Source organism: Pyrus communis, chromosome 16 (assembly GCF_963583255.1).
Source record: "Pyrus communis chromosome 16, drPyrComm1.1, whole genome shotgun sequence".
Taxonomy (NCBI): domain Eukaryota; kingdom Viridiplantae; phylum Streptophyta; class Magnoliopsida; order Rosales; family Rosaceae; genus Pyrus; species Pyrus communis.
The window spans coordinates 4,564,799-4,581,589 of record NC_084818.1 but is presented as its reverse complement, the minus strand read 5'-3'; the positions used below and the strand labels follow the sequence as shown (position 1 = coordinate 4,581,589).

At 36.5% G+C, this 16,791-nt stretch overlaps 1 protein-coding gene and 1 pseudogene across 1 annotated transcript; both read left to right on the top strand.

Annotated features, from left to right (window-relative positions):
- Positions 1-59: 59 nt before the first annotated feature.
- Positions 60-1,370, top strand: LOC137721195 (uncharacterized; annotated as a pseudogene).
- A 584-nt stretch (positions 1,371-1,954) lies between these two features.
- On the top strand, positions 1,955-6,976 carry LOC137721194 (glucan endo-1,3-beta-glucosidase-like). Its single transcript, XM_068460300.1, has 7 exons — positions 1,955-2,992; positions 5,558-5,671; positions 5,763-5,930; positions 6,098-6,229; positions 6,608-6,652; positions 6,754-6,873; positions 6,944-6,976. The coding sequence occupies exons 1-7, from the start codon at positions 1,955-1,957 to the stop codon at positions 6,974-6,976; spliced, it is 1,650 nt and encodes a 549-aa protein (XP_068316401.1).
- Positions 6,977-16,791: the final 9,815 nt, after the last annotated feature.

Below are 16,791 nucleotides of genomic sequence, written 5' to 3'. Positions count from 1 at the left end.
CTGCAGAGAGATTACCAAACAGTGGATTTATCAGCAGGAGCTCGTCCTCTCAGCTTAGAATGCTGGCCAAAACAGAAAAGGGGGAGAAGGAAGAAGAACCAAAGAAGAAAACCAAACAGTCCTTCAGCAGTGTGACAGAAGCACTTGATTTTTCTCAGACCAGGTCTACAGAGGATGCTGTGCTTATTGAAGAAGTTAAGGATGGAGAGATTTTTTAGTGTGACCGGCACACGAGGTGGTACACTACGTGTCATTATACAAATGGTGGGATATGTGTGTTAAAAAGTTAATGACTTAACAAATAAAATTTCTCACCACTTACATAAAAACACGTGATGTACTATCCGTATTTCCGTCACAATAAAAAAATTTCTCCTTGGGATGCCACTAAATCTGGAGAGAGAATGTCCAGACAACAGGTATAATCACTAACTCATTAAATTCTCATCACCTTCTTCAATTTGCCTTCTCAACTTTCAATTTGGTTCTGAGCCCTCTAATCTTTTATAACGTGTAAATTTACCCACATCATCCTATATACCGCATTTTCCGTAAGGTTTTCTCACTTAAATGGCAAATTAGCACATCCAACAAGATTAATGAGCTCATAATCAATTTTAAAACCAGCTGACAAATCCGAATCACGCCTTAATTTTAAGAGGGATCAATTAACAAAAATAAATAAAAATGAATTAAACTAGAATGCTTGTACAAATTTGCTAATAGAGTTTCATTATTTTCATGCAGTATGGGGCTCTGAGAAGGAAAATTGGAGGGACGTACAAGGATTTCTTCAAAAGACTATGTTGAGGGTATGTAGCATCAGCAATTTCAAATAATCATATATTCTACAAAGAAATTTAGGACAATATGCACAAAAAATGCTTACAAACGAGAACTGGAAAGACACCAAGTCCGGTAAACGGATCGTGTTTAATACGTTCATATCGTTTTTATGTCATATTCGTTATCTTAACGGATCGTGTCTTATTATACCTCTTATTTTCATGTCATTTCATGTCAAATTAATGGATCATGCAAGAAATTACTAGACCCACACTAAACACACAATAAAAAACTATTCGTTTAATGCATTTAAGTTTTATTTTGTAACTGGTCGCGTTTGTGTGTATTTTCTTTAAAAAATATTTGCTGAAATAATTTTGCTAATTTGGATAATTGTTTTTTACTTGAAATTAGTGGATGGGCAATATGTGGAGGAGGGGTGGGTGGACAAAACCTGCAAGGTTTGCAAGAAAGATACGGGTGGCGAGGCCAGGCAAGTGGACAAGCTTGGAAGATATGTTCATGTGGCCTGTTTGGAGAAAGCAAAATCCGGCAATTTCTTCACCGGACTTTTCTCTGGATGATGAAGGCTCATCAGTTTGCTTTGCTATGTATATCGGATTTAACGTCGGCGATTGCTTGCGTGCCAATTCAGGCAACAAATTTTAACCGGACAGACACATTCTCCGTTTCCGGAACTCTAGGCTTCCGACGTGAAGTTTGGAAAATTAGATCTTTTAGGGCCTTAAAATTATGTTCGAAGATTGAGAGTGTGAATTAGCACTCGAAGAACGTCATCCTGAACTTTTTTTGAGCTCAACTTTTTACACTAGAGAGCAATGCAGCTGTTTGAGTGCAAGTATTAATTCCCGTTTCGTCTTTATTAATTTAGGTTTTCCTAGTCTGAGTTGAACTCCTCGTTTAATTTAGGTTTTTCTAAGAAACATACCAGTTTTTGTTAGTTTAACTTTCCTTTTCCGACAATGCAGTTCGAGTTTCGATTTCCTTTGTTCATCAGTAAATCGTGTTTTTTTTTTCCTGGTTGAATTGGGGTATGATAACTATATAATGCATGGTTTAGAGTTGTATAATTGGCAAATTAGTCACACTACCAATTCAGCTCGGGTTAGCACTTGTCTAATCCTGTGTTGTTGAATCGATCTCTGCAATGGGCGGTGATCTTCTATTTCTTTTCCTCGCCTTCTTCGTCATGCTTTCGACAGCACTCGGTTCTCCAATTGGAGTATGCTATGGAATGCTAGGCAACGACTTGCCACCACCAACAGAAGTGATCAACATATACAAACTGAATCAAATTGGTCTAACGAGAATTTACGAACCAAACCACGAAGCACTCAAGGCCCTTCGTGGTTCCGGCATTAACGTCCTAGTTGGAGTTCGTAATGATGAACTTCAGCAACTTGCAAGCACTGAATCCGCTGCTGAGGACTGGGTAGCAGCTTACATTCGTCCTTATTGGCCGCAAGTCAATTTCCGATACATAGCCGTTGGGAACGAGGTCATCCCAGGAGAGGTTGCAAGATACGTCCTCCCAGCAATGCAAAACTTGCACAATGCATTGAGCTCCGGGGTTCTTAACTCTAATAAGCAAATAAAGGTCTCGACCGCAGTTGCAATGTCGGCACTGGGTGAGTCTTACCCTCCCTCGGCCGCAACATTTTCTCAAGACACCGCAGCGTACATGGTTCCGATCGCACGATACTTGAATAGCATTGGTGCACCATTGCTAGTCAATGTGTACCCTTACTTTACCTACGTTGAAAACCCTAGCGACGTTTCCCTAACCTATGCATTGTTCGCTTCCGAAAGCGCTGTTGTGATAGATGATGGTCTGAGTTATTACAACCTGTTTGAAGCCATGGTGGATGCGGTTTATGCATCGTTGGAGAAAGCAGGCGCACCCCAAGTCCGAGTGGTGGTGTCCGAGACAGGCTGGCCGTCCGGCGGGAATGGGAACGTGACAACACCAAGCATTGCGCAAAAGTACAACTCTAACCTAGTGAGGCACGTGCTGTCGTCGCATGGCACTCCAAGGCGGCCGGGAAAGTCCGTCGAGACTTACTTGTTTGCCATGTTTAACGAGAACATGAAACCTGGTGAAGCGGTGGAGCGACAATGGGGTCTGTTTTATCCGAACAAGAGACCCGTTTATCCTATCAATTTTGAAGAACAAAGGATGGAGCCGGTAACGGAAAGTAATGCGAGTGCACTACTAGCTCAAAGTGCAGTTATATTGTGTCTTTGTTTAATTTCTTTTTTCTTAATTAGAATGTAATTCGTCTCCAAATAATGTATCATTCTTAGATTTTTTTTTAAATTTTTTTTAAATTTATGTGTTTGTCCAATTTGATTCTCTTCTACGTTTATGAACTGATGATGGGACTAATGAAGGCTTTTCAGAACTACCAAGCACCAAATTAATCAAACAAAGAACTCACAACAAAAACCCGAGTTTATTATCATATGCTAATTAACCAACAAAATTAATCGAAACCGAAGATTAGAGGCGTAGCTAAAATGACTAAACAATATGCTATCTCTATACACCCAATTAAGTTCAACGATTTCAACAATAAAATTGCAATAGAAACGGATTCTGTCGTCATGAAATAATTAGCCAATAAAATTTAATTTAATCTTGGCGTAACTAAGTTCACTAAAATAATACATAGACTCTAACCTAAGTTCGAATCCTTCTATCATACTTATTATATTAAAATCTAAAAAATAAAAATTTGCTTAACTCACCCAAGGTAAGCAAGCAAAAGCAAAACACAACTTAGCTTTCCCGGCATCCAACGATCCAAAAGTCGTCTGCGACATCCGACGATCCGAAACTCATTAAATTATACTTTTTGTAAGTAAGAAGACAGAGCCTACCTAGGACCAAAATGGCGGGAACAAGCACTTCTTAGCGGGAAAAACCCAACGACCTCACTTAAAAGCGCGGGAAACCGAATCCCAAACGGCACATCGACAGAGAGAGCGAGGCTGTGAGAGTGAGTGAACTGAAAGGAGAGAGAGAGAGAATCAGATATGGGGCACCGTCGATCTCTTCCGCAGCTTTCTCTACGACGACGGCGGCCTCTCTCAGGTCCAAAACCTAATACCCACTTTCAATTGCTAATGCCCTTTTGATTTTCTCATTTTGTTCTCCTTGAAACCCTAATTGTGTATTTTTCCCCTTTTCCCATTAATCTCATGTTCTTAGCTGGGCTTATATAATATTATTCTGTCTGCGATGCCAATTAACAATTGAATTTATTTCTATAGATGTTGATCTTAAAAATTATAAAGTCTACGTGGCGTACAGACCGAGTAACTAATAAGCTAACTACGTCATTCGGTTGAATGCGGGGCGTGTCAACTTGTCGGCCGAGCTCGGCCGAGAAGTAAAATTTGTTAATATTACGTTGAGCGCGTTGCTGACTTCTTTATCTTGCGACTACGGCCGAGGAAGGAACAAATCTCGACCTTTGGATTCTCGAGCCTGAAGACTAGGCTGCTAGTTCTGCGAAGTTCACAAATCGTCGGCGCCGGATTCGATCACAGTGATTATATTCGTAAAAGTATAAGCACGTCGAATCGACACCAGACTATACGAACACAGGTATTCGAAGGTGATGTATGTCTTGAAGGTTAATGTGGTTTGGCCGTCAGAATGCCGAACTCTGAAACTCACTTGTAAGTACCCAATCATAAAAGCACTCGGCGTCCAGTACGCCGAATGTCGTAACTCGTAACACCTTACTTCGTTGAGAAGGCTAATAAGATGACCTCTGCCAATAAGGATTCGAAAACCCTTCTCGACCGAGACTTAGATAGGTAACCAGTCGATCTCGACGCAATGTTGTTTATCCAAACTGAAGGTGCTTCTCGGTCGGCTGATTCTACGGTAACAGTGCTGTTTATCCAAACTGAAGGTGTTCGCCGGTTGCCTTCACAGTGCTGTTTATCCAAACTGAAGATGTGTCGGCGGGAAAAAGAAAATAAAAAATCTCAAAATGTTTGAGAGGTTTTGTGCAGAGCAGTTGTGTGTTGAATTGGAGGTCCCTCTCGACGTCTGTATTTATAGGAACATATTTTCTGTTTGGCACGATCTGGATAATAAGTAAAAACCGACTAAAACTCAAATTCGTAAAAATAACTGATCTGCGACATATATGCCAAAGCCTATCTCCAGATGGTTGATTCTTCAAAGATAATAAAACCCACCTTGACTTATCCCATTGTAATTAAAAACCTAGCCTAACTAGGCTTTCTTTTCTTGTCATAATTCTATCACTCATCCATACATCATGATCCCATTTAATGAATTTCAAACCATTTAAAATTCATTTCTGACTACTTGTCAATCAACCTAACCTACTTAGGTTTTCTATTCACCATTATCCAAAACTTGCAGATCCATGCTATGCCACGTGAAGAGTCCAAGCCAAGCTGTTCTAATTCACATAGTACACTGCTACCAAATCCAAATTAACTCGGACTGTTTTGCTTGCTTCTACGTTGAGGTTGTGATTTGCATCCCACTTATTTTGTACAAGAAAATTGAGATAATTTATTAAAAGATAATTATTATGATTAAAAACCATAATATTATCTCTTAACAATAGCAAATTATCTTATTTGACGGTTAAGAAACATGCTCATTCAACGGCCTCGATTACTCGGGCTGATGGTATAAAATCGGATCCAAACAATAGCACAAGAAGATTTGAAATTTATTTATTTGCTTGTGAAAATTTAGGTGCCAATTCTGAATTCGGCAAGTATAAGATGGGTCCAGCCCAACACTCTGGTTCGATTTCGCGGAATGATACAAGACATGTTGGGAAATGAATTCTACGTCGGCGCGTATAAGGTAGCAGTCTTATGCCGTCTGATCATTTTTCTTATGATCCAATACTGACTGATTTCTTTGGTGCTAACACAATGCGTTGTTTGTATTGAAGGATGGTTCTGTTTGGAGGACCAACAAGTTTACCGATGTTTCAATTCCCCATGGATTCTACGCCCGATATGTGATTGTGGGAACGCCATATGATCTATTGCATACCGGTGAATCTATGTTCAAACTCTTTCTTCTTTATAGCACCATATGCTTTAGTTTTAGTAAAATGGTAATAGAAATTCGAAGCACTTAAGCATATGCCTGGTGTTGGTATTTGGTATATGAATTTTCATTTTGTTAGGAAAAATGACATTCCTTTAATTTCAAAGAGCCTGCAAGAATTTGCGGGCCAACATTCTTTTGATTTTCATTTTGTTACATTGTTTTTGTCCTTAGGTGCCAGGACAGAATTCATGGACTGAATCTCCTTCTGAAGCGGTGGTGTATAGAAGTATGGATTCGGCAACCCAACAAAGAGAGAAGCGCCAGAGAGTGGATGCTGAAGCTACTGAAATCATGGATTACGATGTAATTTCCATTTTCATAATCTGCATATTAACTGTTTCTTCTTTATTGAAAGGATAATCGTGATTAAGTAGAAAATGCATACTATATTAGTGCAAAACCTCCTTATGGTCATCTTTATGATGGGCTTCAAAGCAGCTCAAAGCGGTTATTTGAATTTAGGAAGTTTTGGTTAGCGAAATGAGTAGGAAGCTCTCTGCAAGGGTTTCAGTTAATTGGATTGTCATAATTTACTTGATAGGCTAGATGCATTCATGTTGCCTTGTTTATTTCAGATGGTTTTTATTTTCTGCACATCCCATTCTCTGAATTATGCCCTCAGCTTTGTACTGGGAACATGACATCTTGTTTGTCTACCTAACATACTGCATTAAATAACAGGTTTCGGATGATGGGATTGAAGGTTCTCCTTCTCCCAAAAAGCTGGTAAGTAGTACCAACTTAATTCAAATTTAAAAAAAAAACATTAGTTTTCAATTCTGATGGAACATATACTTATTCATACTGAATTACTTCTCATTTCCCAGAAAGAGAATGGACATTCTTCCCTTCCTACTCCGTCTGAGCAGTCAATTACTGAGGGCACCAGGTCTAGTGTGATTATGGTGCCTGATGTCGACCGGGATTTGCTTCCTTGTCTTATTAAGGTACATTGGACAATTAATTGTACTAACAGAAAAATGATGAACCGAGATTTGTTCTCTCTTTTCGTGAAAGCTGATGAAACTCTTGTTGCTTTCAGATATATGATTGTCCAGAGTCTAACTTAAAGCTAAATGAGGTTTTTGAGTTTGTTGGAGTCTTCACTTTCGATTCAGAGTTTAAAGAGGACAAGGATGACTCAGATGATTTGACAAATGGTTTTAGTGAAGATGTGTTGGTTCACAAGCCCCCTAATAAGGTATTGGTTCGTCTAGCATTTATGGGATTGTTGGTCTCCATATATAAGAAAAGACTAAATCTTGCATGTTTTGTCCTGTTCAGCTCGTTTGTTAGGTATTGGACTATAAGTAGTAAGTACATATAATTTTATACTCTCTTTTTTGTTTCACATTTTTCCCTTGATGTAGGTACCACGTCTCCACTGTTTTGTTCACGACTTCCTTCCTTGTTCCTCAACAATCGAGGTGATTTTGTGCACATTATGGTTTCATATTTCCTCAAACAAAGGACGTCTATGCCTGTCTGCATGTGTATATGCTAACCTGGGATCTCTAAATTTTCCCCTTCCTCATTCTTCCCTCAATTACTTAGATATTGTGTTTCACAATGCTATTACTGTCTATCTTATAGCCAAAGCCCAATTTGGTGAAAGAGATCAGGGCATCTCTCTTGAGACATCTTACAGCTGTTCTTGGTAATGATGGCATAGCTGCTAATTTCATGCTGTTGCATCTCTTGTCCACGGTAAATGGTCCTTCTTATATAAAATTTTGGTGTTGGATCCACTTGATACCTTAGCATTATTTTTGTTCATTGTGTCGTTTGATTTCATGTCTTATTTCAATCTCTTTTCTCCTTTACTTATGAGGTATATGATTTAATCTCTTTTTTACAGGTGTATTCTAGAGTTGAAACTGTCGCTGTGGGGAAGCTTTCACTAAATTTTACTTGTTTAAGCAAAGAAAGTGCACCCGTGTTTGGTACTCAGCTTGGCCTTGCTCTCAAGAATTTTTTACCTTTCACCCAATGTATAGCCCTAACAGTGGATTATCTCAACACTGCTTCTCTAGCGCCAAGAAAGGATTATGAGACAAGCAGGTAATGAGATTTCTAATTCTGTACCTTGGTGTCAATTTTGTTATAGTTTTAAACTTTTCACATTGCTCCAGGCTGATAACCGGAGCTCTACAGCTGGCTGAGGGTTCACACATGATATTTGATGAGACCCGGTTAGAAGCTGGCATTCTTAACTCTGTTGGGGTTGAAAATGCAAGATTGCTTAAAACTTTAGTAGAGCTGCAAAAGGTGATTTTTCTATTCTATTATACATACGTCTATGTGCGTTTCATTATGTATTACTGATTGCTGCACTAAGATTGGCAGCCTGTGAATTTATGTAAATTTGTGCCTTATGCGATTCTTACTACATCATAGCACTGAAATGCACACTGAGGCATGATACTTTTTTATTTGTCCTTTACAGGTGGAATATGATTTCAAGTTCTATAAACTGGACATGCCAGCAGACATCCAAATGCTTGTTCTTTCGGAAGGCAAATCAAACATTTTGCCAGCGGATGTAGTGTTACCTTTCCACCCTTCTTCAGTGGCTTCTGTTGAAGTTACCGCAGAAGCACTAAGCCTTGTCCCATAAATGCTCCGAGATCGATCATGCTTAGAAAGTGAATTTTAAAGTATAATAGAAGTGGGGTTGATATCAGGACCAATTGACCTAGATTGATGGTTGTAAGTGACTTAGCTTTAGTCATGAGTTCAAGTGAGGGATGCATAATCGAATGTTGTAATCATACATGCTTAGAAAGTGAATTTTAATAAATTGTATAATGCAAGTTGGACTTTGGCCGAAGAACCTCCGATGTCAAAATTAGAATTTTGAGGGAAAAATGTTTGGAGAATTTAGAAAATTTTGCAAAAGAATTGGAATTGAGTTTTGGAGAGAATGAGGATGTTTATATAGGGGTGTGGACGGCCACCTTGGGAGGAGATGAACCGGCCACTTGGATGGTCTTGTCACTACTACAAAAGGGTCTTATAGTGTCAGTAGGTGGTGTCGGTTTAATATAATATAGTGTCGAACTAGACAATTGCGACACTTATTGAACATGACGTCGGATTTACTGTCGCTTATAAGTGTCATAAACATTTAATGTCGCTTTTAAACTGACGTAAACATTTAATGTCGCTTAAAACCGACATACATTTTAATAATTTTTAAATACTAGTGTCGTTTTAAATAAAACAGCGTCGCTTTTAACAATATTAAATATAACATGAACTTATAATATTTAGTAATATAAGAATATATTATGTTAAATTAATAATTAGAATTTATTTATACTTTCATTAAGTATAACATAAGATTTTGTGGTATCCACTAGTGTAAATATTTTAAATTGAAGATCGAGTTCATTCATTGTATCCATATAGGGTCAAGGAGTGTAGCTGTAAAAAATCATCAAAATTGGAGTTCAAATCACCGTTAAATCGTGATTTTTCGTTTATAACCGTCGAAAAGTTTTGTTTCGTTACTTCATCTCTGAATGTTTATTTTTTGCCATTTTTGGCATATGCGATCTCGAAGCATGCATAAACAAGTTTGATGGTTGGATCATTGAAATTAGTTTCGTAGAATGCGTATCCCATCAAAACGATAAATTCACTAACACTTAGAATTTATTTATACTTTCATTAAGTATAACATTAGATTTTGTGGTATCCACTAGTGTAAATATTTTAAATTGAAGATCGATTTCATTCATTGTATTCATACAGGGTCAAGGAGTGTAGATGTAAAAAATCATCAGAATCGGAGTTCAAATCACCGTTAAATCGTGATTTTTCATTGATAACCATAGAAAAATTTTGTTCCGTTACTTGATCTCTAAATGTTTGTTTTTTGCCATTTTTGGCGTATGCGATCTTGAAGCATGTATAAACAAGTTTGATGGTTGGATTGTTGAAATTAGATTCGTGGAATGCGTATCCCCATTAAAACGATAGATTCACTAACATTTAGAATTTATTCATACTTTTATTAAGTATAACATAAGATTTTGTGGTATCCACTAGTGTAAATATTTTAAATTGAAGATCGAATTCATTTATTGTATTCATATAGGGTCAAGGAGTGTAGCTGTAAAAAATCATCTAAATTGGAGTTAAAATAACCGTAAAATTGTGATTTTTCGTTTATAACCGTCGAAAAGTTTTGTCTCGTTACTTGATCTCTGAATGTTTGTTTTTTTTGTCATTTTTGGCGTATGCGATCTTGAAGCATGTATAAACAAATTTGATGGTTGGATCGTTGAAATTAGTTTCGTAGAATGCATATCCCATCAAAACGATAGATTCACTAACACTTAGAATTTATTTATACTTTTATTAAATATAACATAAGATTTGTGGTATCCACTAGTGTAAATATTTTAAATTGAAGATTGAATTCATTCATTGTATTCATATAGGGTCAATGAGTGTAGCTATAAAAAAATAATCAAAATCAGAGTTAAAATCACCGTTAAATCGTGATTTTTTGTTTATAACCACTGAAAAGTTGTCCCGTTATTTAATCTTTGAATGTTTGTTTTTTGCGATTTTTTGAAGTATGCGATCTCGAAACATATATAAACAAGTTTGACAGTTGGATCGTTGAAATTAGTTTCGAAGGATGAGTATCCCATCAAAACGATAGATTCACTAACAGTTAGAGTTTATTTATACTTTTATTAAGTATAACATAAGATTTTGTAGTATCCACTATTGTAAATATTTTAAATTGAAGATTGAATTCATTCATTGTATTCATATAGGATCAAGGAGTGTAGTTATAAAAAATAATCAAAATCGGAGTTAAAATAACTGTTAAATCGTGATTTTTCGTTTTATAACCGTCGAAAAGTTTTGTCCCGTTACTTGATTATGTATTTTAAATATCAATTAGACAATGTTTTTAAATATATTAATTATTTTATGTATTTTAAATATCAATTAGACTATGTTTCAATTCATGTGTGATGATATTTTATCATAAAATTATATTATTGTTTTTATTATGTATTAAATATTATTTATTAAAATATTATATGACATAACTTGAAATATTTAGGCGGGAATGAATGTTTGAAATGTTTTAGGCGGGAATGAATGTTTGAAATGTTTGAAATGTTTTAGTGTGTCAGACCTTGCGTCGATTCTAACCGACACAACCTCTACTTATTTCGACGCAAGCTTTGAAATATTTTAGTGTGTCAGACCTTGCATCGGTTTTAACCGACATAACCTTTTCTTAATTTGACGCAACCTTTTCTTATTTCGACGCCAGTTGCACTATCAAGTCTGTCACACTCACGTCGCTTTTAACCGACGCAATATGTTATTATTTCGACGCCACTTGCTTTTCAGTCAAGTGTGTCAGATGTGGTGTCGGTTTCAGCCGACGCAAAGTCCAAATATTTCGACCATATTTATACCCCTTTCTTCCCCATTACTTCCATGCTTTCGTTTCCCTCTCTCAGTTACTTCTTTGGTTTTGCCCCGTCTCCTTCTCCCATTTCAGCCTTACTCCTTCTCCTTTCCACTAACTTTTGCTATGGATCAACAAAGTGAAGATAAACATTCTGAGGAACTTCATTTCGAGGAGGAAAAGTTCAAAGGTGGTTCATTTGTGAATTATTATTAATTTTTTGTTTTGTGTTTAAACTAGTATTAGGCTTAAACTAAAAATTTACTTTTGTTTCTTGGTTGTTAATTGTTTTTTTGTGTTAATAAGGAAAATCTCGACGGAGGCGCGGACCCTTAGTTCCCAAATGGACAAAACAACTTTGCTCGTTTGATTTGTCTGGAAAATGCGTTAGTGATAACTCTAGTGCTTTTTCAAGATATGTAGCAGGGGAGGTTAGAGAGTATAGAAATCTCCCGTTGACGACTGATTGCGTAAGATTAAGGAAGAAGAAAATGAAGTTTTCTGGAATAGAATAAAGGAATAAGATTAATCGGCTGTTGAAAGCAATGAACCATACAACTGGTTCAAAATCTTTTGCAGGAGTGTGGCAAGAATTTTGTATGAGTTGTACATTTTTAAGATATTTGTATATTCTGTATGAGTTTTTGTATATTATGTGGAATGTTGGATATAAAATATTTGTATATTTTGGCACTATTTTTATTGTTAATAATTTTTATTAAGGTTTGTTTTGGCCTTTACATGAAATTTATTAATTTGGTTATATAATTTTTTTTAGTACCAATTAATTGAAAACGATGCAAATTCTTGTATTTTTTTATTATTATTAACAAAGATGGTGTTGTACTAGTTTGAATATTTTATTTATTTAATTGTTATCTGACGTCAGTTTAGGTATATTTTATTTATTTAATTTTATCACAATGTCGATTAAAACCGACAGTAGGGTGGATATATTATAATTAAATTACTAATGAACGTCGCTTTAAACCGACGTAATGTTCAAGTATACGTCACTTTAAATCGGCGCTAATGTCAGTGTCGCTTTTAACCGACGCTGCGTAGTGTCGAATTAAGCGAACAAACTGACACTGAAGGCCTGTCGCGACGCTAGCATTAGTGTCACTATTCTAATCGACATTACATTGTTTTATGTCGGATTTTTGCCAAATTTCCGACAGAAATTGGGTTTCTTGTCGGTTTTTGCTTCGCCAGTGATAGCCTATATTGTAGTAGTGTGTGGGTGAAGTTCATGATTTGTGTTTAATTAGCAAATTAATTGAATAATTAATCAATTAATTAGCTAATTAATATAATAAAAATGAATGATTTAGGGGTTTTCTTGTGGAGAAGATATGATGAGGGAGAGGGATGGATGAAATAGGTTATATATAAATACCTATTTGGGCACTTTTGGCTTGATTGAGAGATGATTGTCCATTGCCCGCACGTAGGAATTTCGGTGTGCCTCGAGGGTAATTTTATCCTTTTAACCCAAAAATCCACATATCGCTTCTTGATTATTTTTTGCTCTACATATCATATACGAAGTAATAGAATCCTGGAGTGTTTGATAATTATGTTATAAGGGTATTAGTACATGCTATTAGAAACATCCTATTTTATCAGACTTCAATGTATATGTATCAACAAAAACTATCCACGTAAACATTTACGGATTTAATTTTACACAATTTGATACAACCACCACCCCCACTAAGCCTTGTCCCATAAATGCTCCGAGATCGATCATGCTTAGAAAGTGAATTTTAAAGTATAATGGAAGTGGGGGTTGATATCATGACCAATTGACCTAGATTGATGGTTGTAAGTGACTTAGCCTTAGTCATGAGTTCAAGTGAGGGATGCATAATCGAATGTTGTAATCATACATGCTTAGAAACTGAATTTTAATAAATTGTATAATACAAGTTGGGCTTTGGCCGAAGAATCTCCGATGTCAAAGTTAGAATTTTAAGGGAAAAATGTTTAGAGAATTTAGAGAATTTTGCAAAAGAATTGGAATTGAGTTTTGGAGAGAATGATGGTGTTTATATAGGGGTGTGGCTGGCCACCTTGGGAGGAGATGAACCGGCCACTTGGATGGTTTTGTGGGTGAAGTTCATGATTTGTGTTTAATTAGTAAATTAATTGAATAATTAATCAATTAATTAGCTAATTAATATAATAAAAATGAATGATTTAGGGGTTCTCTTGTGGAGAAGATATGATGAGGGATGGATGAAATAGGTTATAAATAAATACCTATTTGGGCACTTTTGGCTTGATTGAGAGATGATTGTCCATTGCCCACACGTAGGAATTCCGGTGTGCCTCGAGGATAATTTTGTCCTTTTAACCCAAAAATCCACGTGTCGCTTCTTGATTATTTTTTGTTCTACATATCATTTACGAAGTAATAGAATCCTGGAGTGTTTGATAATTGTGTTATAAGGGTATTAGTACATGCTATTAGAAACATCCCGTTTTATCAGACTTCAATGTATATGTATCAACAAAAACTATCCACGTAAACATTTACGGGTTTAATTTTACACAATTTGATACAACCACCACCCCCACTAAGCCTTGTCCCATAAATGCTCCAAGATCGATCATGCTTAGAGAGTGAATTTTAAAGTATAATGGAAGTGGGGGTTGATATCATGACCAATTGACCTAGATTGATGGTTGTAAGTGACTTAGCTTTAGTCATGAGTTCAAGTGAGGGATGCATAATCGAATGTTGTAATCATACATGCTTAGAAAGTGAATTTTAATAAACTGTATAATACAAGTTGGGCTTTGGCCGAAGAACCTCCGATGTCAAAGTTAGAATTTTAAGGGAAAAATGTTTGGAGAATTTAGAGAATTTTGCAAAAGAATTGGAATTGAGTTTTGGAGAGAATGAGGGTGTTTATATAGGGGTGTGGCCGGCCACCTTGGGAGGAGATGAACCGGCCACTTGGATGGTTTTGTGGGTGAAGTTCATGATTTGTGTTTAATTAGCAAATTAATTGAATAATTAATCAATTAATTAGCTAATTAATATAATACAAAATGAATGATTTAGGGATTCTCTTGTGGAGAAGATATGATGAGGGATGGATGAAATAGGTTATAAATAAATACCTATTTGGGCACTTTTGGCTTGATTGAGAGATGATTGTCCATTGCCCGCACGTAGGAATTCCGATGTGCCTCGAGGATAATTTTGTCCTTTTAACCCAAAAATCCACGTGTCGCTTCTTGATTATTTTTTGCTCTACATATCATATACGAAGTAATAGAATCCTAGAGTGTTTGATAATTGTGTTATAAGGGTATTAGTACATGCTATTAGAAACATCCCGTTTTATCAGACTTCAATGTATATGTATCAACAAAAACTATCCACGTAAACATTTACGGGTTTTATTTTACACAATTTGATACAACCACCACCCCCACTAAGCCTTGTCCCATAAATGCTCCGAGATCGATCATGCTGACAGAGTGAATTTTAAAGTATAATGGAAGTGGGGGTTGATATCATGACCAATTGACCTAGATTGATGGTTGTAAGTGACTTAGCTTTAGTCATGAGTTCAAGTGAGGGATGCATAATCGAATGTTGTAATCATACATGCTTAGGAGTGAACTTTAATAAATTGTATAATGCAAGTTGGGTTTGATATTATGAGCAAATGACCTAGAATGATGGTTCGAAGGCTATCTCCAACCGGGCCGACCATAGGGCCATAGGGCCATGGGGCCAGCCATAGAGCTATCTCAAAAAACTATCCACGTAATATTTACGAGTTTAATTTTACACAATTTGATACAACCACCATCCTTATCCCATTAAGCTTTATCCCGTAAATGCTCCCAAATCGATCATGCTTAGAATGTGAATCTTAATAAATTGTATAATGAAAGTGGGGTAAATTACATTTTCATATTTTATATTTGGGGCCTATTTCAATTTCTTACAACATCTTCAAAACATTTCACTTTCATACCTTAAGTACTATTTTATTTCAAAATAATACCTCCATTACATTTTCCATCCATTGATCCGTTAAGGGCTGACGTGGTTGCCACTTATATGCCACGTGGCAAAAAAAATAATTTTTTATTTAATTTTTTTTTAAAAACCTGAATCTTCTAAAAAAATAAAAATCCAAAAACAAAAACTAAACTCACAACCCCCATCCCACCCTACCCCCCAACCCAACCTGCAACCTAGAAGAAGAAGAGAGGGGGAAAAAAAACCCATTTTTCATCTTCCTCCCCTCCCGTCTTCCCCAAACCCACCATGCACCCACCCTCCACCTCCTCCTCCGCACCCACTACCTGCAACCCAGAAAAAAAAAAAACAAAAAAAAACAAAAAACAAAAAACATAGAAAAAAAAAAGAAAAAAAAAAAAACTCTCCATTTCCATACAACCCAAATCCCGTCTTCCCCAATGAGTGTGGATTTAAGGAGTGGGGTGTGTAGAGGAAGGAAGAGGGTGCGTGCGAGGGTGCGTGCGGAGGGTGGGCGCACTGGGTTTTTTTTTCTTTTTCTTCTTTCTGGGTTGCAGGTTGGGCTCAGGTTGGAAGGGGGAAGATGGGAAGAGGGGAAGATGGGTGCGCGGAGGAGGTGGAGGATGGGTGCGAACGACGGATGGAAGATGATAAGGCTCCGACACTACCCGGGGAGGGGGTGGGTTTGATGGGATCTGAAGGAGGGTGTGCGGGATCTGGGTTTTCTATTTTTTTTTTTTTTTTTTTTGGCAGCCATGTCAGCACTTAACGGATCAATGGATGGAAAATGTAACGGAGGTATTATTTTGAAATAAAATATTACTTAAGGTATGAAAGTGAAATATTTTAAAGATATTGTAAGGAATTGAAATAGGTCCCAAACCTGAGATATGAAAATGTAATTTATCCATGAAAGTGGGGGTTGCTATTATGACTAAATGACCTAGATTGATGGTTGTAAGTGACTTAGCGTGTGTCATTAGTTCAAGTGAGGGTTGCATAATGGAATGTTGTTACCATTCCTAGGTTCCCAGAGAATATGGTTCAATTTTGTACACATTTGTAATGCAATTTTAATGTCTACTATATACAAAGTAATTGAATCCTGGAGTGTTTGATGATTGTGTTATCAGGGTATTAGTACATGCTATTAGAAACATCTCGTATTATCAAAGACTTCAATGTATATATATCAACAAAAACAATCCACGTAAATATTTACGAGTTTAATTTTACACCATTTGATACAACAACCACCCCACTAAGCCTTGTCCCATAAATTCTCCGAGATCGATCATGCGTTTTTGATAAACTGTGTAATGAAAGTGGGGTTGCTATTATGACTACAAGGACTTAGATTGATCGTTGTATGTGACTATCTGTCATTGATTTTAACACTCCAAATTATAA

What these genes read in the sequence shown, in the direction of transcription:
- LOC137721194 (XM_068460300.1), top strand. Translation starts at nt 1,955, where the DNA reads ATGGGCGGTGATCTTCTATTTCTTTTCCTCGCCTTCTTCGTCATGCTT. An exon ending in AAGAACAAAGGATGGAGCCG is followed by an intron (nt 2,993 to 5,557) that starts GTAACGGAAAGT and finishes GTGAAAATTTAG; the next exon opens with GTGCCAATTCTGAATTCGGC. An exon ending in CTCCTTCTCCCAAAAAGCTG is followed by an intron (nt 6,653 to 6,753) that starts GTAAGTAGTACC and finishes CTCATTTCCCAG; the next exon opens with AAAGAGAATGGACATTCTTC.